The sequence below is a fragment of the Ochlerotatus camptorhynchus genome, unplaced genomic scaffold, assembly GCF_037179485.1.
Source record: "Ochlerotatus camptorhynchus isolate MF236.1 unplaced genomic scaffold, CSIRO-AGI_Acam_v1.1 ptg000022l, whole genome shotgun sequence".
Classification (NCBI taxonomy): Eukaryota; Metazoa; Arthropoda; class Insecta; order Diptera; family Culicidae; genus Ochlerotatus; species Ochlerotatus camptorhynchus.
Window position 1 is genome coordinate 173,118 of NW_027040514.1, and position 20,507 is coordinate 193,624.

The 20,507-nt window shown below is 40.1% G+C and overlaps 1 protein-coding gene across 50 annotated transcripts in view; it reads right to left on the reverse strand.

The window, feature by feature from the left end:
* Nucleotides 1-5,323: 5,323 nt before the first annotated feature.
* The window catches only part of para (paralytic), a 382,611-nt gene continuing 367,427 nt past the window's right edge, over nucleotides 5,324-20,507 (reverse strand). For all 50 annotated transcript variants that reach the window (XM_065226528.1, XM_065226876.1, XM_065226868.1 and 47 more), the window contains 2 exons: nucleotides 12,073-12,377; nucleotides 5,324-12,012 (listed from right to left, as the gene is read on the reverse strand). In XM_065226528.1, the coding sequence (XP_065082600.1) occupies nucleotides 11,005-12,012; nucleotides 12,073-12,377 (1,313 nt within the window). In that variant the 3' untranslated portion in view covers nucleotides 5,324-11,004. The remainder of the gene's footprint in view (nucleotides 12,013-12,072; nucleotides 12,378-20,507) is intronic.

Genomic DNA, 20,507 nt, shown 5'->3' on the forward strand with positions numbered 1-20,507 from the left:
TTCGTGAACAGGTTTCAAGTTGGCGTGAAATTTGCGAAATCATTCATTGCTTATATTCACTAATTTTGCAGTAGGCAGGAAGCTTGCAGAACAGGCCATTTTCGCGAAGAATGCACGTTGGTTTGATATATTTCAGCTTACGGCACAGAATATGGCGTTCTCAAATCTTTTGCACAGATTTTTCGAAGGCTTCTTCGAAAGTTATCTGCCTTATAACTGAGCAACAACTTCTGGAGCGCTTTTCTGATAGGTGCTTTGTGATATCATTAGTAATTCTTAAGCTTTAGAAATCTTGTTTATATGGATTTATTACTGACTGGTACAGAAGTCAAGGTTGGCAAGGTTTGCTATTTTTGAACAGCTTGTGAGCTGTCCTATTGACATTAATAATGACATTTGATAGATCATAGATCAACAAATCAACTACTCCTATCTGCAAGAAAGGTCGAAAAAGAGGTCTAAAGTAGATGAACTCTAAAACAAAGTCACCTACGCAAATTCAGTCAGCTTGAAATGAGTTGAGTTTTAGCATTACTCTGAGTAGTAGAATAATTTTCAAATTTTTTCCACCGAGAGCGGGAAAGCATACAACGGGAGTGAGGTTAGTTTTCATTCTTGTTTCATGCTTTCTTTCACACGCTCTTACCCAGGATGAATTCTGAACCTAATGCTTCGTTTAAAAAAGTCATCTGGAGCCTCCCTAATAACCAAATACCATAAACGAACGATAACCCAAGTAGTCGAACTTTTTCACAAATGGTTTGGATGATACCCCGAACACATCGTTAAGCAAGATAACCATACATTTTTTATTAGGGCACCTCACGTCAAATCATCCTCTCGCTTGAGTTCGCTCTTCCTCTCCCTCTCTCGCTGGGTTTAAGTTCACTCATAGAGTAAGATTATTAGCTAACCTCCTGTGAGTTTCAGAAGTCTGGTTGCATTGTCCAAATCGGCTTATGCGCATGCAGGGATGAAACTTTCTCTGAAAATCAGCACCCGGGTGAGAGATTCGTTCACGCTGTAATGAAACCGTCTCGGTAGAGACTCTCTACGAACGGGCACCACCGAAGAGAAATCGAAAACAGAATGAGAGAGCGTGAGAGTTGGCAACTTTCGACTAGTCAGTTTTCACTCTCCTTCCAGCACCAACCTTTAATGTCGCGTTTATTAGGACAATCGCTTTTGTAAGACAATAATAGAGCAACGTTTGAAAAGGGCCTCTGAAATCCTCACCGCGAAGTTCATTCACATTCATGGCATTCGTGAAGTCCGAGAGATTCAGTTGTCGGATGAAACATGTCGACACCGAGGAGATGTTCATTCACTAGTTGTAAGAAGTTCATTCATTCATTCAATATCCAACAGATACTACGGTGCCAGCACCAAATTAAAGTTCGGAAGTCTGACTTCAGACTTCCGACCTGAGTTCCAACCTTTACATAATTCATGACATTCACACTTTGGGTAGTGTTGACACTAATTACATTTCTTTTGCATTATTTCTAGTCGCGTTGGAAGTCAATTAATGAGCGACGTTCAGATAATTTTTATCTAATTGCATAATATTTAGCTGCGGACAGCATGACAAAACTTTTCAGTCTCAAGAAGCATGAACAGTTCTCCCGGATGCTTGGAATCGTGAATGTTGCGTGAAGCTGATGACCGAGTGATGATCTGGAATTCTATGCTCTAAACAGAGGGTGAAATATTTGATAATATTTTCAAACATATCTAAGCTGTCTTGCCCCTTGGCTCGAAAGAACGCTATTTAACCCTCTACTGCCCGGATCATGGGGTTGGTCCTGGAGAGAATTCAGCAGACTTTATTTCGAAAGGCCCTCAAGAAAATTTAAAAAAAAGAAATTTCATAAGCTCACGACCCAATATTAAATGCAGATGTTGTAAGACCATTGTCGGAAATTGTCGTTTCAGGCCGTGGCGCAGCAGTACACCAGAGGCTGAAACGTGAAGCAGAGAAGGTTGGATTAAAGGTGAATACATCGAAGACAAAGTATCTGTTAGCTGGAGGCAGAACCGTGACAATCGACGGGGATGAGTTCGTCGGATAACAACTGCAGCAGAGAAATTCGTCGGCGTATTATTGCCGGAAGTCGTGCTTACTACGGACTCCACAAGACCCTGAGGTCGGGTAAACTTCAACTCCGTACTAAATGTACCGTGTACAAGACGCTGATAAGACCGGTAGTTCTCTACGGGCACGAGACGTGGACGATTCTCGAGGAGGACCTGCAAGCACTGGGTATTTTCGAACGACGAGTGCTTAGGACCATCTTTGGCGGGGTATGCGAGAACGGTGTATGGAGGCGAAGGATGAACCACGAGCTGGCGCAACTCTATGGCAAACCCTGTATCCAGAAAGTTGCGAAAACTGGACGGGTACGATGGGCGGAACACGTTTTAAGAATGCCGGACAACAATCCCGCAAAAAATTGCCTTGAATCCGGCCGGTACAAGACGAAGAGGAGCACAGCGAGCAAGGTGGTTAGACCAAGTGCAGCAGAATCTTGGAAGTGTGGGACGGTCAAGAAATTGGAGACAAGCAGCCACGGATCGAGTGAATTGGCGTAACATTGTGATGCAGGTGCAATCCTGAGGGATGTCGGACCAGGATAAGTAAGTAAGTAAAGTATGTTGTATGAAGTCCTAAAACAAAAATCGCATCGAAGCGTCCAAATACCAGGAGGTAAGTTTAGTGGATCTCTTCAAGGAAGTTGCCTCAATGCTCGACAAATGAATGTTTTTGGAATACGTTCTATTCTAATGCTCCAGGAAAGTTGTCAAGGAATCTAAACAACAGATGCAGTCTCAAGAATCGGGCGCAGGACGAATCCGAAAAATCTCTTGAGATTCTTAATATGAGCCAAAGCTGACGATTTGCCCTAGTGACTACCATTGAACGATGCAAGTCAAACGTAACCTTAGAGTCCAACATTACACCTAGGTCGCTTACTTGTTCTACTCTTTCGAGTACAAATCCATCAATTGAGTAATCGAATACGATTGGCGTCCTTGTGCGATGAAATGTCATGTCTACACATTTTGATATGCTGAGAGAGAGAGCTTTTTAAAGTGGCACCAGTCAACAAATTGGCCCAACATTTCCTGGAGCTGAGGGCAATCTTCGGCGTCCTTGTATAGTTTGAGATCACGCCGACCACTCTGCAGGATGAGCGTCACATCGTTGAAGAAGATTGTGAACAGCAATGGTCCTAAATGGCTGCCTTGGGGAACACCGGAGGTTGCAACAAAAGGTGACGAATTCAGCTTGACATGGAGACATCTATTGGGAAGGTATGATTTCAGCCAATCAACCAAACCATCCGAAACTCCCAGATGAGACATTTTCCAAAGAAGAGTACCATGATCGATGCAATCGATCAGATCAGTATACGGTATGTACTTGAGCCCTGTTTTGCAAGTGATTTATACAAGTTGAGGTGAACTCCAATATATCAAGAACAACAATTGAAATGGCCTTAACTCCATTTTGTAAACAAACCTTGTAAGGCCATTTTCTCGCGAACCGAAGTCCGCAAAGGCAAACCAACATAATGAAAAGGTAGGGGAAATTCTCCTCTACCCGATTGTGGTTTAGGTTTGCGGATGAAGGTCTTGATATTTGATGAAACTGATCGTCCTAGCATAAATCCGTGTTGCATTGCTGAGATGTAGCTTTTGACACGAAAGAAGATAGCCTTCGTTCACAATGATCTCGAATAATTTTGAAACTGCAGAAAGACTTGTTATACCACGGTGGTTAGCTCTTCTTATATTTAAACAGGGAGCATAAAGGAATGTCTCCATATTTCGGGAAGAACTCCTTGGTCCAACGAAGCGGTAACGATGCAAGCAGCTAAATCAGCAACACAGCGGCAAAAAAATGATTGCAGATACACCATCAGGACCCGGTGAAACCGATTTCCTCAACTAACAGCCTTGATGACATCCATAGAGCTAGCCACGAATGTACGCAGATCGATGAAACCCTCAGGAACACTGCAAGCAGCTCTTTCCACTTCATCTGTATTGGCGACTGAATCCGAAAAAAAACAGACCTGTAGTGGCGGGCAAAGAGATCACAAGAATCGAGCATAGAAGTAGACTCCGAATCGCCAAGAAATACGCTTGGAGTTCACAAAGTTCCAGAAGCTCTTGGTAATTCTACGTATATTGGACGTAAGACATCCGACTTGTATAGGGTCGAATTAAGCTTACGATAAGCATTGCAAGCGCGGTGAAGTTGCGTTTCGTTTCAGAGGTTCGATGCCGACGAAGTTTACGCTGGCAGGAATTTTTATCGCCTTTCAAAAGCCGCAGGAGAGGAGAACTCCAAACAGGAGATACAGGAGGTTTTCGTCTTGGAGTGTTATCGGTGGGCCAGTACTGGTCCAATCACAGTTTAACAGGAACTCGTTGAGCATGACGAAATCGAATTTTGAGAAGTCGAGCAGTTGTTGACCAGCATCAAGAGATTCCACACGGACATCACAATCTGATTGAGTTGGCAAGGAGAATAGAAGCGGAGGATGATACAAATCAATTGTCAGCAATGCTCGTTATCTACAATATTGCTATCAGAACCACAGAAAACCAGATCCAGGAGACGCCCCAGGCGGTTGAAAGATCACTATTTTTCCCATAAACAGTGCCATAACAAACAAATTTACCGGCGGATTTGGACAGGTTTGAACCTGTTTCATACCGTCGGAAGGAGTATGATGGTCACAAATGCCTAATCGGGCTTTGATACCATTCTTTAGCACCGCTTGATAGCTACTAATCGTGTAGGAAAGCTCCGCATAATCGAGAAAAATCATTAAAAATAACTCGATTTTAGCAACGGCCGATCACCGAAATTTTTCGATTCATTCACGCTAAAACGGCCAACCATTCATTTATTTAATTTCATTGATAAGCCTAGTGACGTAGAAGGACCGATGATTGAAAATTTTCAAACCAAAGCTAGGCCCCTACTGCTTGAGACAGGGCCGATGATTTGTTTTGAATTTATTTGACGTTGCAAAAAGGCTGAGCAAAGGGCGTACCATTTCTTCTGACAAGCACAACGGCTTAACAAAAAGGGCCTATCCATTGAAAGATTCACAACAAGGATTATTAATTTATAAAATTAAATTGTTATCGATTTTCATATATTTTTGAAAGCTTTTCGCATATTTTGGATGTTGTATACTGAGATACAGTTACTATTCCATCGATCCATTAGCCATCAATTCCCTTAAATATGAATTGAATAGTGGCGGAAAAATTTAAATGAATTTTCTGGTTTGTTTACGTTTTGGACATGTTACTCTAGAGTTCACTATTTTGCCATAACAAATGCCTAGAAGAAAAAAGAAACGGACGAATTTGGACCGATTTGCACCTGTTTCATACGACCGGAAAGTGTGTACTGGTCACAAATGCCTTTCCAAATTGATTTCTTACGCAAGAGTATTTTTTGTGAAATTCGCGAATAAACAAAAGGATCATTTCTTACAGCAAAACTTGCCATACGAAATGCTCATAGTTCATTTTCGTCAACAAACTAACGCTTCTTCTTCCTGTGTCACTTATGTGTTAAGCGCCTCGGTGCGGTGTTTTCTCAAACAGTCAAAAACTTTTCGCCCTGAGCCAGTCAAAACAAGCACAAAATGTAATCTAGCTCCTTTCCAATATTCCGAATGGAAAAAGTAGCTCAAGTGAGCCAAACACTTCTCTCACGAGAGAGAATTTGTTCGCTGCTCTCACTCTCGCGAACGTTGGAACGCGCGTTGATGGAATCCTCGAACCAGCGCCAATCGCCCAAACTGTGGTGGCACTCACCGCGAACACTCGCATCACTCGGCGTTGCACTTCCTTCCTTCCTTCGTTCCTTCCTTCCTTCTTTCCTTCCTTCCTGCAAAACGCATCCGAACCCCGCTTGAAGCCTTTCGATTGATTTAAATAGCTTGTTCAACGTTTCAACGCTGTGTTGCTAACATTGTTCCGCTTATTATAACTCTCCTGTTTTTGTTTTGTGTTTCATTATAAAGCATTATATTAAATATCTTCTCATTGATTGCGATTAATTTGTTAGTTAGCTCTCTAGCCCGCTCTAATGGTTCGTTTTGGTTTGATTTTGCTTTTCCTCTAGCGTTCCGTGCTCCGTAATAAGCAAATGGTAAACGTTGTTGGCGTTGGCGAAGCAAACAACAATAAGGGAATTTCTTTTTTGTCGAGCGAAAAACATCTAGAGACGATAAGTTTTTGGATTTTGGCTCACTACTAAGCTAAAGCTAAAACTAAGAGAAACTAGCTAGCGCGTGAGTGGAGGGGGTGTTTGTGTGTGTGTGTGTGGGCGCGTCGCGGAACTCACGGCTACTTTTGCTCGTTTTCGGGGATCTCTTGGGTGGCTCGTTTTGTGTTATGCGCGCGACACATCTGTTTCGATTTGCGTAACGCGTTACCCTTTTAACTTGTTACAATTATACACTCGCAAATTAAATTTACTGCATCCTATGTAATCTTTTTTTTTGCTTAAATTTTTCTTAAACTGTTTGTTTTCCTTCATACACTCTTGAAAAAAGGCACTGAAATTGTTGTTTCTTTGTGGACAAAGGGGATCGGCGCTCCCGTCATTTTTTTTTTGTTTGTTTGTTTACTTTAACTTTAATATTTTTTGTTTTTACTTTATAAGCATTTGTTTGTCATTACATTTGTTTTGGTTAAGATTTTTACACTCTTCCTCTTTAAGTATAAATGTATATTCGCGCATTACTTGTGTGTTTGCTTCTTTTGGGAGCGTGAGTGCCCGCGCGGGGATCTCGTCACTCATTTACGTTAATTAATAAGCATGCGTCGGTGTGAGTACTAGCGTTATAATATTTTTTTTTTCTTTCTCGTATGTATGTATGTGTAAGTATGTGCAAAAAAGACGGACGAATGAGTGGCGTCTGCTGCGCGGCGGTTCAGTTTGTGTGAGTGTGAGTGTGTGTGTTCCTAATGCGGCATGGTGGCGACGACGACGTCGACGACGACGACGTCGACGACGACGACAACAACGACGAGAAGATTGTTGGCGTGGGGATTGCTTCGTTGGCTTCAAGCGAGGTTCTCAAAATTTCCGTTTTGTTCTCTACCTTTGCGTTGGTATTTGTCTCTCTTTTTTTTTATGTTCCCTTCCGATCGATCCGTTCGCTTTCAAGAGAGTGCGGCAAGAAACAATTTCTTATCGACGATGCATAAAAATGTGTAAATGTATGTCTGTTGGTGTGTGTGTGTCTGTATGCTTCCTTCTATCGCTCTTTTCTTTTGTTTCCACTATCTCACGTTCTATTCGTTCTCGGTCTATCCGGCTTGGTATTTTTATGTTTGTTATCTAACTAGTCGCTCTTTATAGTTAAATCTTTGGTATGGTTCTGTTTCTGTTTCCGTTATTATTCCAGTTTCCATGTCACGTTCGCGTGTGCTCCTCTACAATGGTTCTTCTGCTTAAGCACATTTTACAAGATTGAACTGAACTTGCTCGGCTACTATTTTTTTCTTTTTTGGATGACAAAAATGTAACCTTAGGTGCGATTTGCCATTCTCTCGCTCTCTCATTGTTTTCCTACTATTTCAATGTATTCTCAAATGCTACTCTCATCTCATTTTGTTCATCGCTTGTTTGTTGTCTCTCTCTCTTTCATTTCGAATGCTATAACTAAGTGGTGAAAAGTAATTTACAATTTGCGGTTTTGCGTTTGCTTTCTTCGTCTTCTTTTTCTACATCATATTTTTTGTGAATTTATTTCCTCTTCTAGTTGCTGTCTGACAGTATGTGTGTGTGTTGTGTGTGTCTGTGTGTCACACGACCGTTTTTTGTTTTCTCACTAAATATGTATGTGTGTCTGTGTGTTTGCTCAATAATCGATAAAAAATATACCAATTAAAAATAGTTTTGTTTTTTGTCATTATTCCGCCATTTGCTCCGGCTTCATTAGATAAACTTTTTTGTTTGTAAAAAAAATACTCTCATGCTACTCTCCCGTTCCTCTCTTCTTCTTCTTGCTACTTTGAATCGTGTAATTACGTGCGCTTCTCTTCTGGTTGGTCGTTTGTGTCTCCACTGACAAACGCCCATTAGCTTTAAATTTAAATTATTGTTTAGCTTCTTTTCTTTTCTGTTTTTTTTGTTTGTTTTGTTTTTTACAATTTATGTATATAGCTAAAAATGTAAGGTTGTCTTCTTTTTTGGTTGCTTTTGTTTCGCATTTTTCTCTTTTCTTTTTTGGTTTGCTTTTGTTTTATTTTTTTTCTGGCTGTCATTACTAACAAAGAAGCATTCGGATGGGGAGTCGTGCGAGCGCATCGTTTCCGTTTCTGATCGGAGGCAACTATTCGGGCATGCTCGCGCTCTGATGGTGGTGGATGATGTGTGCATGAGTGTGTGTGTGTGTGTCTGTGTGAGAGTGAGTGAACGCGCGCGCAGGCGAAAAAGGAACAACAACATTGATGGCGGCAATGCCCGAAGCGAAGAGGTAAAACGACGACGATGGCGCGATGGCACGAACACAGCCGAATAGTTGCATATGACGCTAATTTGAATGTGTGTGTGTGTGTGTGTATGTGTCTATGTTGCAATCGTTCGACTCCCGGGGTTAAAAACGCGCACGGAAAAGTTTCTCTTTAAATTTGATGGAAATGTTCGTAACGATAGGAAAGAAAAATGATTATCTTTCTAGTGTATGTGTGTGTGTGTCTTTGTGTGTACGTGAGAGAGTTATGTGTTTTGCTTCAGTGTTACTGTGTTTGCTTAAAAAAAAAATAGATCGCGTTTATTTGCTTACTTGTTTTTGTTTCTTTTTCTTTGTTTTGATTTACCGAACATCATTTCGTGGGATAATGTTCAAAAAATTTGTTACTTAACTTACTTACAATTAGTTTGCTATTTTTAATTTAATTTATTATGTTATTCATTAATGATAATATTTGAAAAGCTTGACTAGTGTTGTTTTTTTTTTATTATTAATTAAAGGCTCGCCCCAACCCCTCGCGTTTGATTTACAAATTAGTAATGTATTATATAATAATTACAATACTTTCTCTTTTTTATTGCACGCAGAAACATATTAATAATGATTTTTCTTTTAGCTTTTTGTTGTTTTCGCTTTTTTGTTTTTATAAATCCTCTTTTGTTGTTGTTGTTTTTTTTTACAATAGTAGAACAAAACCTGTGCGATTTTTATTTTTCTCTTATTAGTTATATAAAAAGCCTTAACATTATCGCAGCGATGCCGTTTTTTGAAAGTTTGATTTTTTTTGTGATTTTTTTTTTTACATTTTTATTTGCTTTATAGAAAAATAAAAAATAAAAATGCACATGATGACTCGGTATGTTCTTGCTTTAGCCAATATAATATATTTACTTCTTTAGTAATCTCACTTTATTCACATGTGTGTTTGTATGTGTACGTTTCGCTTCCCAGCTCGTTCTCTCTATTCGCTTTTGTTACAACTCAACCGTTTTTTTCTCTGTCTTTGATTGTTTTTTTATTCGAGAATTTTTTGAACGCATATTTTTACTCCGCTTTTCATTCCTTCTTCTTTTGGTCGTGTTCGAAAAAACACGTTCGTTGGACAGATGAAATTTGATGAATGTTAAATGTTCTTTGGTTTCTTTACTCCTGTAATGGTTTCTCCTGCTAGCCTCCGTTCTCCGTTGTTGTTGTTGTTATTATTCTTGGTGGTGGTGGTGGTGATTGCTATATAGTTGCAGTAGTAGTACTAGTTGTTTTTGTTGTTGTTGTTGTTGTTGTTGGTCAGGAAACCATAAAACCAAGTTTGGAAAGTATAACGCGTCTCGTAACCGAAGGGAATACCTGAATGGCCGAAAGGTTGAAATGTACAATATATTGTTCCTCGTCGTCGGGTTTGTTGAAATCTGATGTTTTCTTCTTCGTTTTACACGTTTGCTTACATTGTTCACACTCGTAGAAAAGAGAGTCTATTGATATTGGATTTTCCATGTTTGCTTCTGGTTTTTTGTTTCGTTTTAATATTCGCTATTTTTTATCACACACATGTTTTTATTTTCATTTGTTCTGCCTTCACTACACAGTTCATCACTTTTCACTTGTTTGCTTTGTTCACTAGTTTCGTGTTTGTCACTCAGCTTTGCTTTTGGGTTTTGTTCTGTTTGTCCTTTGTTTATTGTTCGTTCACTTTCACTACCATTTGTTTTCATTTTATTTGTAATATTGTCCGTTTCACACTGCTTAATTAATGTTTATATTTTTTGTTTTCTCCGATCGTAAGGTCCCAGCACCATTTGTGTGTGTTTTTGTGTTTGTGTGTGTGTGTAATTCGTATAGTTTTTTTTTTAGTTCACGTCGTCGGTTCGGGTAACTTAAAATTTGACTCAACAGATGTGGGTAGTAGTGTTGGTGAGAGGCCATACGAGACTGAAACGAGCACATTGGGGTTTGTTTGTTCGTGTGTGTGTGTGTGCTTAAAGTGGATTTAAGTTTGGGATAGAGTGATAGAGATAGAGGGAAAACGGAAAGGTTAACGATCCCGGCAACTGAAGTGGAGAATAAATCGCGTTTCTTCGTGTTCTTCTTCTTCCCTCCGGATTCACTCGATGTTGTTCGATCCGGTGATTCTCGTTCTTCCAGTTGAGTTTGTTGTTGTTCTTCTTTTCGCGCTTTTCAATGAGATTGCTGTTGTTGTTGTTGTTGTTGTTGATGTTCAGAACTTGATCCTCGTTTTGCTGATTTCGTCTACAAATGAGAGTGTTCGTGTGTTGTTTTGTTCACTGGATTTTGTCCCTATGCGATTAAAGTTTTGTTATTTTTTAAATAATTAAATTTATTATATGGCAGTTGGCTTTCCCTTTCATTATTGAATAGTTTTTTAAATGTTTTGTCGGTTTTGTTTTTTAGAGTACTCTTATGTTTCCCTTAAATATTATTTCTGTCGTGCTTCTGAATCTGAATCAGAGAGAGGGGGGCGAGGCCTGGCTCAGACATCCGCCGATCGTGAAGTTATACTCGGCGATCGTGAGTGTATCACGACACGGTGACCGTTTTTAGTTACAAATCCATCACTTTCTACTAGGACGGCCGTTTGACGGCCTTGAGGATCATTATTGCCATCTGGCGATTCCTTGGGTGATAGATTGTGCTCCACTACTATACCTAAGTTAGCCTGAGAACCGCTTCCGCCTCCACCGCCAGAGCCGGGCGTTGTTCCTCCTCCACCACCGCCGCCGCTACCGACGATACTACCACTACCTATTCCTGGACTAGTTGCTCCACCACCGGCACTACCATCATCATCACCACCACCGTCATCATTATCACAGGCATCGGCGTCGGTGTCGTCACCGCCGCCACCTCCTTCTAATTTGCGCTCTTTGTGCCTCCGCCACGCGTGCTGTATCAGCCGGGCACAGTACTCTTCGCGCTGGCGCCACAGCGTCGAAGATACCGGTTCATATCCCACCTCATCCGGCCTTTGCTGGACTTCGCCCAGTTCGGCTGTTTCTTCGATCGGATTACCTTTCCGGGCGAAGAAATCCTTCGTCAGCGCATCCAGAATGTCTACGCAGAACATCATATCGCCCCGACAGATCGGTATGTCCATCGAGATGATCTTGTACTTGTTCGGCTTGTGGATCTGCAGCGGCGGTTCCAGCACGTCCAAAAAGTCCGATAACTGATCGTGCCGGATGTACTGGGTACCGTCCGGATCGAACTGCTGCCAGATCTCGTAGTACATGTCGTAGTCGTCATCCGTTAGACCCTCCTGCACGTCCTCCGTGGCTTGCGAGTAATTTTCGAGAATGACAGCAATGTACATGTTGATAACGATCAAAAAACTAATAACAAGATATGCTAGCAGATACGTGATGCCGATCGTCGCCGAGCCACAGTTTCCTGGATAGCCCTTGTCGTTGTCCGGCGGTAGGCAGTCGTCCTCGTTGATGATACCGTCCAACACGCTATCCCAACCGGCCGACGTAGACATCTGTGCGTAAACAAGCCAATCTATAGAATCAATCTTTCCACTAAACCTAACCCAACTCACCTGAAACAGCAGGATCATACTCTGGCCGAACGTCTTGAAGTTGTAGACATCGTCCAGCCCGCTCTTGTCCTTGACGTGCATGAAGAACGACATGCCGAAGATGGCAAAGATGAACATGACTAAAAACAGCAGCAGACAGATGTTGAACAGCGCCGGCAGGGACATGGCCAGGGCGAACAGCAGTGTTCGGATACCCTTGGCACCTTTGACCAAACGCAGGACTCGACCGACCTTGGCCACACGGACGACTCGAAGCAGTGTGGGCGAGACGAAGTACTTCTCAATGAGATCGCTAAGAACGAGACCTGCGGGTGTGGGTGAAGAGGGGGGAAATTGATTGATGAATAAGCTGTTGGAATGTTGGAAGTTTCGGACGTTCGTATTGGAAGACCTACTGAGTTTGTCAAATAGTTGGTAGTTTTCTTTTTTTATTATCAAAGTCAGAGGCGCAGCCTGAGCGGAAGGGGTTTTGTAAAACTGACTTGATTTCAAGTGGATGCTGTTGTAAACTTTTCTGAAGAGGTTTACAAGAAATTCAAGAGAATTTCCAGATAATCCGGGAGATCAATACCCAGGATAAGTGATAGTACTTTTGGAGCCAAGGGGTATTCAACCTCATTCTGTGCCGAGTGATTTAGCTGTGCTGAACGTGCCGAAGTAGGCCAAAGTGTGCCAATCAAGGTGTCAATATTCCATGAGGTTGGCAATCCTGGAGTAATAATGACATTTGTGATTGTGATTGAATTTTTATTTTCAGAACGGGAGTTTGGAAGAGAAACTGCAAATTATCAAACCTATACGGTATTCAAGCTAACTCGACCGTTCCGCAAGATTCTGACTCGATGTCTAATTGAATAACTGATTGCTTGCACTTAAATTCAGTAACAAAGTCGTAGCCTGATCGATGGAGGAAGAAAATGCCACCAGCATCCTTTGAAATCCTCTTCAACTAAAATAAACAATGAACTCGAACGGACGGAAAGATGAATGACGGTCATGTAATCGACGCGTCGAGTACCTAGTGCGGACTCAGAGTCATCCCCGCTATAAGATGAAGTTGCAGTTCATCTGCACACTCATAGGCTCTTGCGAGGATCTTACTAAACAATAAATTGCTTAGGGTCATCAAGCGGGAACGTCTGAGCACACCGATCACTCTGCAGCGAAGAACAAGTTGAACTAGTGAGGTGACTCTTCGTGCAAATAAAATGGAAAGTCACCTCACTAGTGACGGAGATTCACACATGCTCGTAGAATAGGCCTGGGAGAGTCACGTCAAACAACATGACTTTTGTCACCTCACTAGTGACAAAGAGTGTTGCACGTTTAGTAATAGGCCTGAATGAGCAAGCAAGAATATATTTATGAGTAAAAACTCAGGGGAAACGAGAAAAATTCCATACCGGAAGATCCTCGGCAAAACCGGTATTAGAACCTGGCTGAAAACCCCTATGATAACCTTTTTGCCTTCATTGATTATTCGCTGCTGGGTCATTAAGCTGAAGTACGTTAGGCTGATGTACATTTATCAGTCATTCTACATAGCAAACTTGTAAATGTAGTTCGACTCTCATAGAATATCCTGCCCTATCCTTCGTTCCAAAATTTGATTTTCGGTTATGGCTTTGTTGTACGTGCTTTGCACCTGTGTCAGGAATCTCCACCTATAAGAAATTCACTGCAACTAAAAGCATTATTTTCAAGGGCTTCGAATCTATTTACAGACACTATTTCTGGAAGTCTACTCGAAAACCGTTGAAAACAGACTTCTTCAAACATTCTTCTGCAGCCGGCACAATTTAGTCACTGTTTAGAAGAGTTTCGTCACTTCAGCGATACGTACAGTGAACGTGCCTAGCTGTCGTTCAATGTCTACCGATTTGTTTATTCCATGATCCAACCTGTTTACACCAACAGGCAAACTGCAACGTGCAAAATTAAGTTTTTCGTCGTATTGGACAACCAGATCTTCTAGGTGTTTGACCAACCCTCGTTGGAGGTAATCCTTTTTTAACGCCGCTTTGCCTGCCGTATCGAAAAGAACCTATCGATCAACTATGGCGTGGAAGAACTTGTAATAGCACCTTTTCTGGACAAAACCACAAGCCACAGGGGTTTTCGCAGCGAATCAGATTCGATGGACTGAGTTTTGTTAGATTGAAAGGATTCATGGTGCAGAAAGTACTTACAGTTTTTCGAAAAGTGGCATGCCACAAACCTCGAACTTATTGGGCGTTACATTGGAGTAAACAAAGTATACATCCTTAGCGACGATTGGCAAAACACCAACACTCGACAGTGATGCCATTTTACATTATATTTTTTGTGTTCTACTTGTCAACGTGTGCCCTAACGTGCCAAACAGTGGCCATGCTGTGTTTCGGCACAGAGTGAAGAGTTGATTACCGTTTGTTTGGAACCGATTGGATGAAACTTCGAGAGAATGTTTAGAGAAGAGTAGAACCCCTGAGGGAAGTTAGTAGGGTAGAGAACTACTTCGGCCTAATCGCCCATTTTGGGCCTATCGAGCGGAAAACTTCAAATAAATCCATGATTTCAGAGTTAACTAGTCAATTATGCGTTTGGTACTATACTTTAGTTAACAAGCTACCAAACGAAGTCAATTAGAATGCGTGGTATGAAGGTTTGCACCCATTATTCTCAAAAACAAAAGAAGCGCTCCGACCGAATCATGTTTTATCTTCATCCGATAGGCCGAAGTGAATTCATTGGCGTTTCAATGGCGTTTCAATGCGTTTGGCTGAGTTTAGAATCCGTAGGCCGAGTTTGGCGTTAAGAAGCAGTGTTAGACTCTTGACAATATTTCAACGATTAGTTTCTCTTTATAAAAACTTACGGCACGTACGGAAAGGTGAATACATTTGGAAGTCATCAGTAATAATAACATTCCGTTTGGTGCTAAACTGCGCTAGATTAGAAAGACTAAGTGCGGGTTGTGCTTAATAGGCCGGAAATGGGGTAGTTAACCCTAACAGTTTCCAGAGTTGGCAAGAATCTCCCAGAAGAACAATCATTAAAAAAAATCATAGTTAATCTTTGAATAAATTCCATGATTTTTGTGAGGATTGTTTTGCATATAATTTCTGAACTGCTACAAAGAAAATTTCAAGGGAATCCCTTAGACTTTCTTATAAGTCATGAGCAATTCGTAAAAGTTTGGAACATCATTTTATTTATGAGAACTTCGTAGAAGCTCGGAGAACTTCTTGATAGTAAAAGGAACGTTGTACAAGGAAACTTCATAGATCTTCAAGAAACATCATAGAACTTTCAAAAACTTTGGAAACTTGAAGTGCAACAAATTTTATAGAAATTCAGCTAACTTTTTACAAGCTCAGCAAACTTTATAACACTTCAGAGAATTTTGTTGAACTTCAGCAAGTTTTGTATAAGTTCGGAGAACTTTGTAGAACTTCTTCAAAATTTTTTGAAGAATTTATAAATAAATTTAACGAAATTCGCAGAAATTCAGGAAATTTCGTTGACGTTCAGGATCTATTCATTAACTTCTTTCGAATGTTAAAATTTCAGGGACTTTTTATATATTCAGTGGACATCAAAAATTCTGCAAATTTAATATAAATTCAGAATGCTTAGAAGAGCTTCAGAGAATTTTGATGATATTTGGGGTGCTTTTTTTAAATTCGGAAAATTATGTAAAACTAGGAACATTATACAAGTTTTGAAAACTTCGTTGAAGTTATAGGAACTTGGATTTATTTTAAGAAACTTCATAAAAGTGCTTCTTGTAGTTTCAGGGCGCTTCTTTCTTCTTTAGTTCAGGAATCAGAATCAGAAAATCAACGGAATTCTGAAAAGTTCTGGGAACTTTAGAACTGTAGAAGTGCAGCAATAGGAATTTTGAGGACTTTGTAGAAGTCAAGCGAATTACGTAGCAATTCGAGGAACCTCGTAGAACTTCATAGAACCAGGCTTGCTGGAACTCCTCAAACTCACTGGAGGTTTTACAACACTCTTGTCCTGCGAGTTTAGCCAGCCCTTACCTCGAGTGAGTGGAAGCCGGAATATGGAAGAAGTAAACACAAACTCCTCGAGAGAGAGAGAGTGAACTTCAGCGAGAGGATGATTTGACGTGAGGTGCGAGAAGTTCAGAGTTCACCCAGGGTGAGAGTAAGAGCGTGTGATAGAAAACATGAACATGAATGGCAGCAAACCTCACTCTCATTTTATCCCCCTTCGCTCACAAGCTCTGAAGCTCAGTGGAATGATTTGGCAGTAGGCATTCTACTCATCAGAAAAATGCTGCACTCGGCTCATTTCAAACTCACGAGCGAGGCTCCATCAAGCCTGCATAAAACAGGGAGGGCTTTTTAGCCTACTTATACAATATATTTCAAGCAAACTACAAATTAAAACCTGTACTTCAATCGTATCTTGTTTCAGAACTTCTGATATTGCAGCAAAACTTAAATTTTAAAGCGTTCATGATTTCATATAATTATTTACAAACTGATGCATGGAATGAATGATGGAAATAATGGATTCCGTCGGAGCGCTTCTTTTGTTTTTGAGAAACATTGATAGTTAAAGATACTTAAAACATAGACAAACCTTGACGTATTTTTTTATCGCTTATTTAATTTAGTGGCTTATTTGCATTGGGTTTTAATGTTTGTAGAAATTCAGGAAAGTTTGTTTAAATTCAGGGAACTTTGTAGGAGCGCAGCAAACTTCATAGAAGTTCTGAGAACTTTGTAGAAGTCAACCGAATTTCGTAGCAATTAGAGGAACCCTAAAAAAAAACTACAAGGGACAGCCCTATGGGGTTGTACGCAATGGCGACGTAGGACTACGTGATCTTATATAATAAATCTTATTTGTTAACTGCAGCCGGAGCTTGTGTTTAGTGTAGGAATAGGAATTTGAGCGGGGTTCTCTCTGTTTGTACTCTTTAGTATGACGCGCTTGACATAGATGGTCCACAGCGAATAACGAAGAGCTACTGATTCCGATCAATAGCGGTGCGGCTTCTTCCCCCTACTATGGATGCTCATGTGGGCTGCAGCTCGCTGCTTGCAGGCAGCCTTTCGTTGTGTACTGGAGAATACCACCACTCACTACGCGGTGATTGAATAAACTACGTTTGGTGAGACCGGATGGAATTCAACTTTGAAATCTGTGTTAGGGAAATCGCTTTTCGCAGGTGATAATTTTAATTATCATAGTAACAGATACACATTCGTGCAATTTTCAATAGTGATATTTTGAAAATTGATAATGTCTTAAATTCAACAGATGCGTAGAAATATTTCTGATCGATTACTGATAAAATTATTCAAATTGGTCCAGGGGAAGCTGAGTTATTAACGTTCAAAATCTTACATACTATTGTTACATGTTCCATTTTCGGTTTTCACAAAGTGTACCTCCTTATAGAAATCACAGACGTAGTCCTACGTCAAAAAAAAAACTGGAAAACCGGGAATCTTCAAGGAATTTTATTTTACCTGTAAAAACCTGGAATTATCTGGGAATATTTAAATGTTTTATATGGTTCGACTGGCAATTGATGTGTGTTGTGAATGGTTTTCCCGTCTCTCAGGACAAAAAATAAAATAACAGTATTTTGATTTTGTTGAGACTGAAAAGGAATTTTTAAATACCTTTATCAAGTATTTTTTTAAGAATAGAACCAAAGTAACCACCCAGCCCGATAATCGCCCTTTGTGCAATATAAGGTTAATATAGGGCTTCCATACTTTTTATCAGCCGTATATCAGCTTTATATTGCAAAAAGGGCGATTAGGAATATACTGAAGCACACCAACACAACCATCTTTACTTTCCTAGTTACTGTTTCCCCATTTTTAATACCATTATATTTTTTTCTAAAAAGTATTTTTGATTACCTTTCATTTGATATTTCGATCTTTGAAATCGGCCAAGTGGTTCAAAAGATATTATGAATTAAAAAATATATTTCTGAAAAAAAAACGATTTTTGGACCACCCTAACATGGAAATGGTCACTCTAATGACAAAAAAAAGGGTCTAATATTTTGCTATAAACAACAAAACTATTATTTTTTTTTCGAAATTCTAAAAACCACTATATTGTTTTGCTATGGAATGGCTGATCCTTGGGCTCGAAATGAGTTTTTTTTTTAATTTTCTGGAACATGATTGCGGAAATATAGATTTGAAACTTACACTATTTTTTTTTAGAAACCATGGACCTAATGAAATCAAACTTGAAGAAATTTTCAGTTTAATTTAATTTTGGTATTCATGACATATACGTATTTAAATTATTATTTAATTATTGATATTATTTATATACCTATTATTAAATTATTTCATTAAAATCGAAATGAAGCCTGGACAAATTTTCAAAACAATATTTTTTTAAAAAATTTTGCCTCTAAGACTTTGTAAAATTTTCGATAAATCGGACTTAGTTTTACAAATTATCGACTCCTAGAATTATATGTCTGTTGATTTGACATATTACCAGTTCATTCAAGATTTTACACTCCTCTATTTCAACCTGTCCACACAAAATGTTGCTATGACAAGTAAGTACCGTAAGACTGGGTTGACAAGATGGTGTGCCTTCCCAAGTAACCAAAAGTTCTGACAAAAGGCTATTTGTGGCTTAAGCAGCTTGGTTTGTGGTGGTCTATAGAATTCTAAGCAGCCTCATTTTTAAGTCGTTATATCGCTTGAAGAGTTGAAGAGCATTCTAAGCAGCTTCTGGCGGAACTTGAACGGAACGTTTAGAAAATAAATTAAAAAGGGTTTTTGTACTCTTCACCAATTCTATGTTTAGTTCGCACTTTAATGAAAGTTATTTCTAAAGGCAGGTATTAATGTGTATTGATTTATCAGCATTAATAGTAGAATTGGAGCTGTTTGAATTATTAAACTCAGTCCTTTTGCGTGAGAGCCCCAGCACGAACGGCTGCGTCATCTGAGATATAATAAAGTGAGCTGATGTCCCGCCTACTGTTGGAGTTTTCAGTGCCAGCTGACTGACTTGAATACGAAACACAACACCTTGATGAATTTTAAATTGGTGTTTGTCCGCATGGTATTCCAACACATTTGTGGCGCAGTGGTTAGCGTTCGTAGATCGCATGTCGAATACACACGGGTTCGAATCCAGGAAATTACTTTTTAATTTTTTTTTATGTTTGGATAGAATGTTGATGCACTGCATACATATAAGAATTATGATTATGATTATATGATCAATGGCCCGATCATTTAATATTCACGTACATTACATTTTGTTACTAATAAAGACTTGAGCGGATTGCTTCATGTGGCTTGAAAGTTCTGTCGGAACTTTATTTGAACTTTATGGAACTTGAAATTTCTGTCGGAACTTTATTTGAACTTTTGGAAGTGATTTTAATCGTTGAATGCGGAACTTTTGGTTACTTGGGTTACTCCCTACATCTCTAACAGTATGTCGGATCTTGCTCAGACGGATGCCATTTATACTGACATATCTGCTGCCTTCGATAAATTGAATCACCGCATATCAATCGTAAAACTGGACAGGCTCGGTATCCACGACTGCCTTTTGCAATGGTTTTCAGTCGTACCTCACCGATCGCTATCTTTCTATGGTCATTGGTGATCACCAGTCCCGTATGTTCGTTGCCACATCCGGCATACCCCAGGATAGTTACCTGGGACCGCTGATTTTCCTGATTTACTTGAGCGATGTGAATCTGGTAATTGAGGGACCACGATTATCTTAAGCACATGACCTTAAACTCTTCCTTCGAATTCACTCAATTGAAGACTGTTGCTTCCTTCAACGTCAGCTTAATGCTCTTGCTGATTGGTGTATTCTTAATCGTATGGAGGTTAACCCGTCCAAATGCTCGGTTATCTTTTTTCCGCGCAAGAAAGAGGCTATTATGTTCAAGTATGTTTTGTTAGGCACTGACATTGAGCGCGTCAGCCAAATAAAGGACCTAGGTGTGATTCTAGCACGTCTTTCTAGCAGCACGTTTCGTATGCCGTCGAAAAAGCTTCCAGAATTCTAGGGTTATACCTACTGCCTTAAATCGTTGTACTGCTTCTTGTCTCGCTCCATATTAGAATACTGCTCGGTTGTCTGGTCTTCTCACTACAACAACGGTGTCGAAAGAGTTGAGTCTGTTCAGCGACGGTTCCTGAGATATGCGCTATGTAAACTGCCGTGGATGGATCCCTTCCGGTTGCTTAGCTACGAAAGTCGTTTGCAATTGATCCATCTGGAGCCCCTGTCGGTCGGAAGATATACAGCAAGGGCATTGCTAATTGCAAATATTTTGCAAGGACACAACCGATTACCATGTTCTCCTTGAGCAAATTGACATCAATGTTCAACCCAGAGCCCTACGGAATAATTCAATGCTGCGTCTGCCCATACAGCGAACTAATTATAGCATGTTCAGC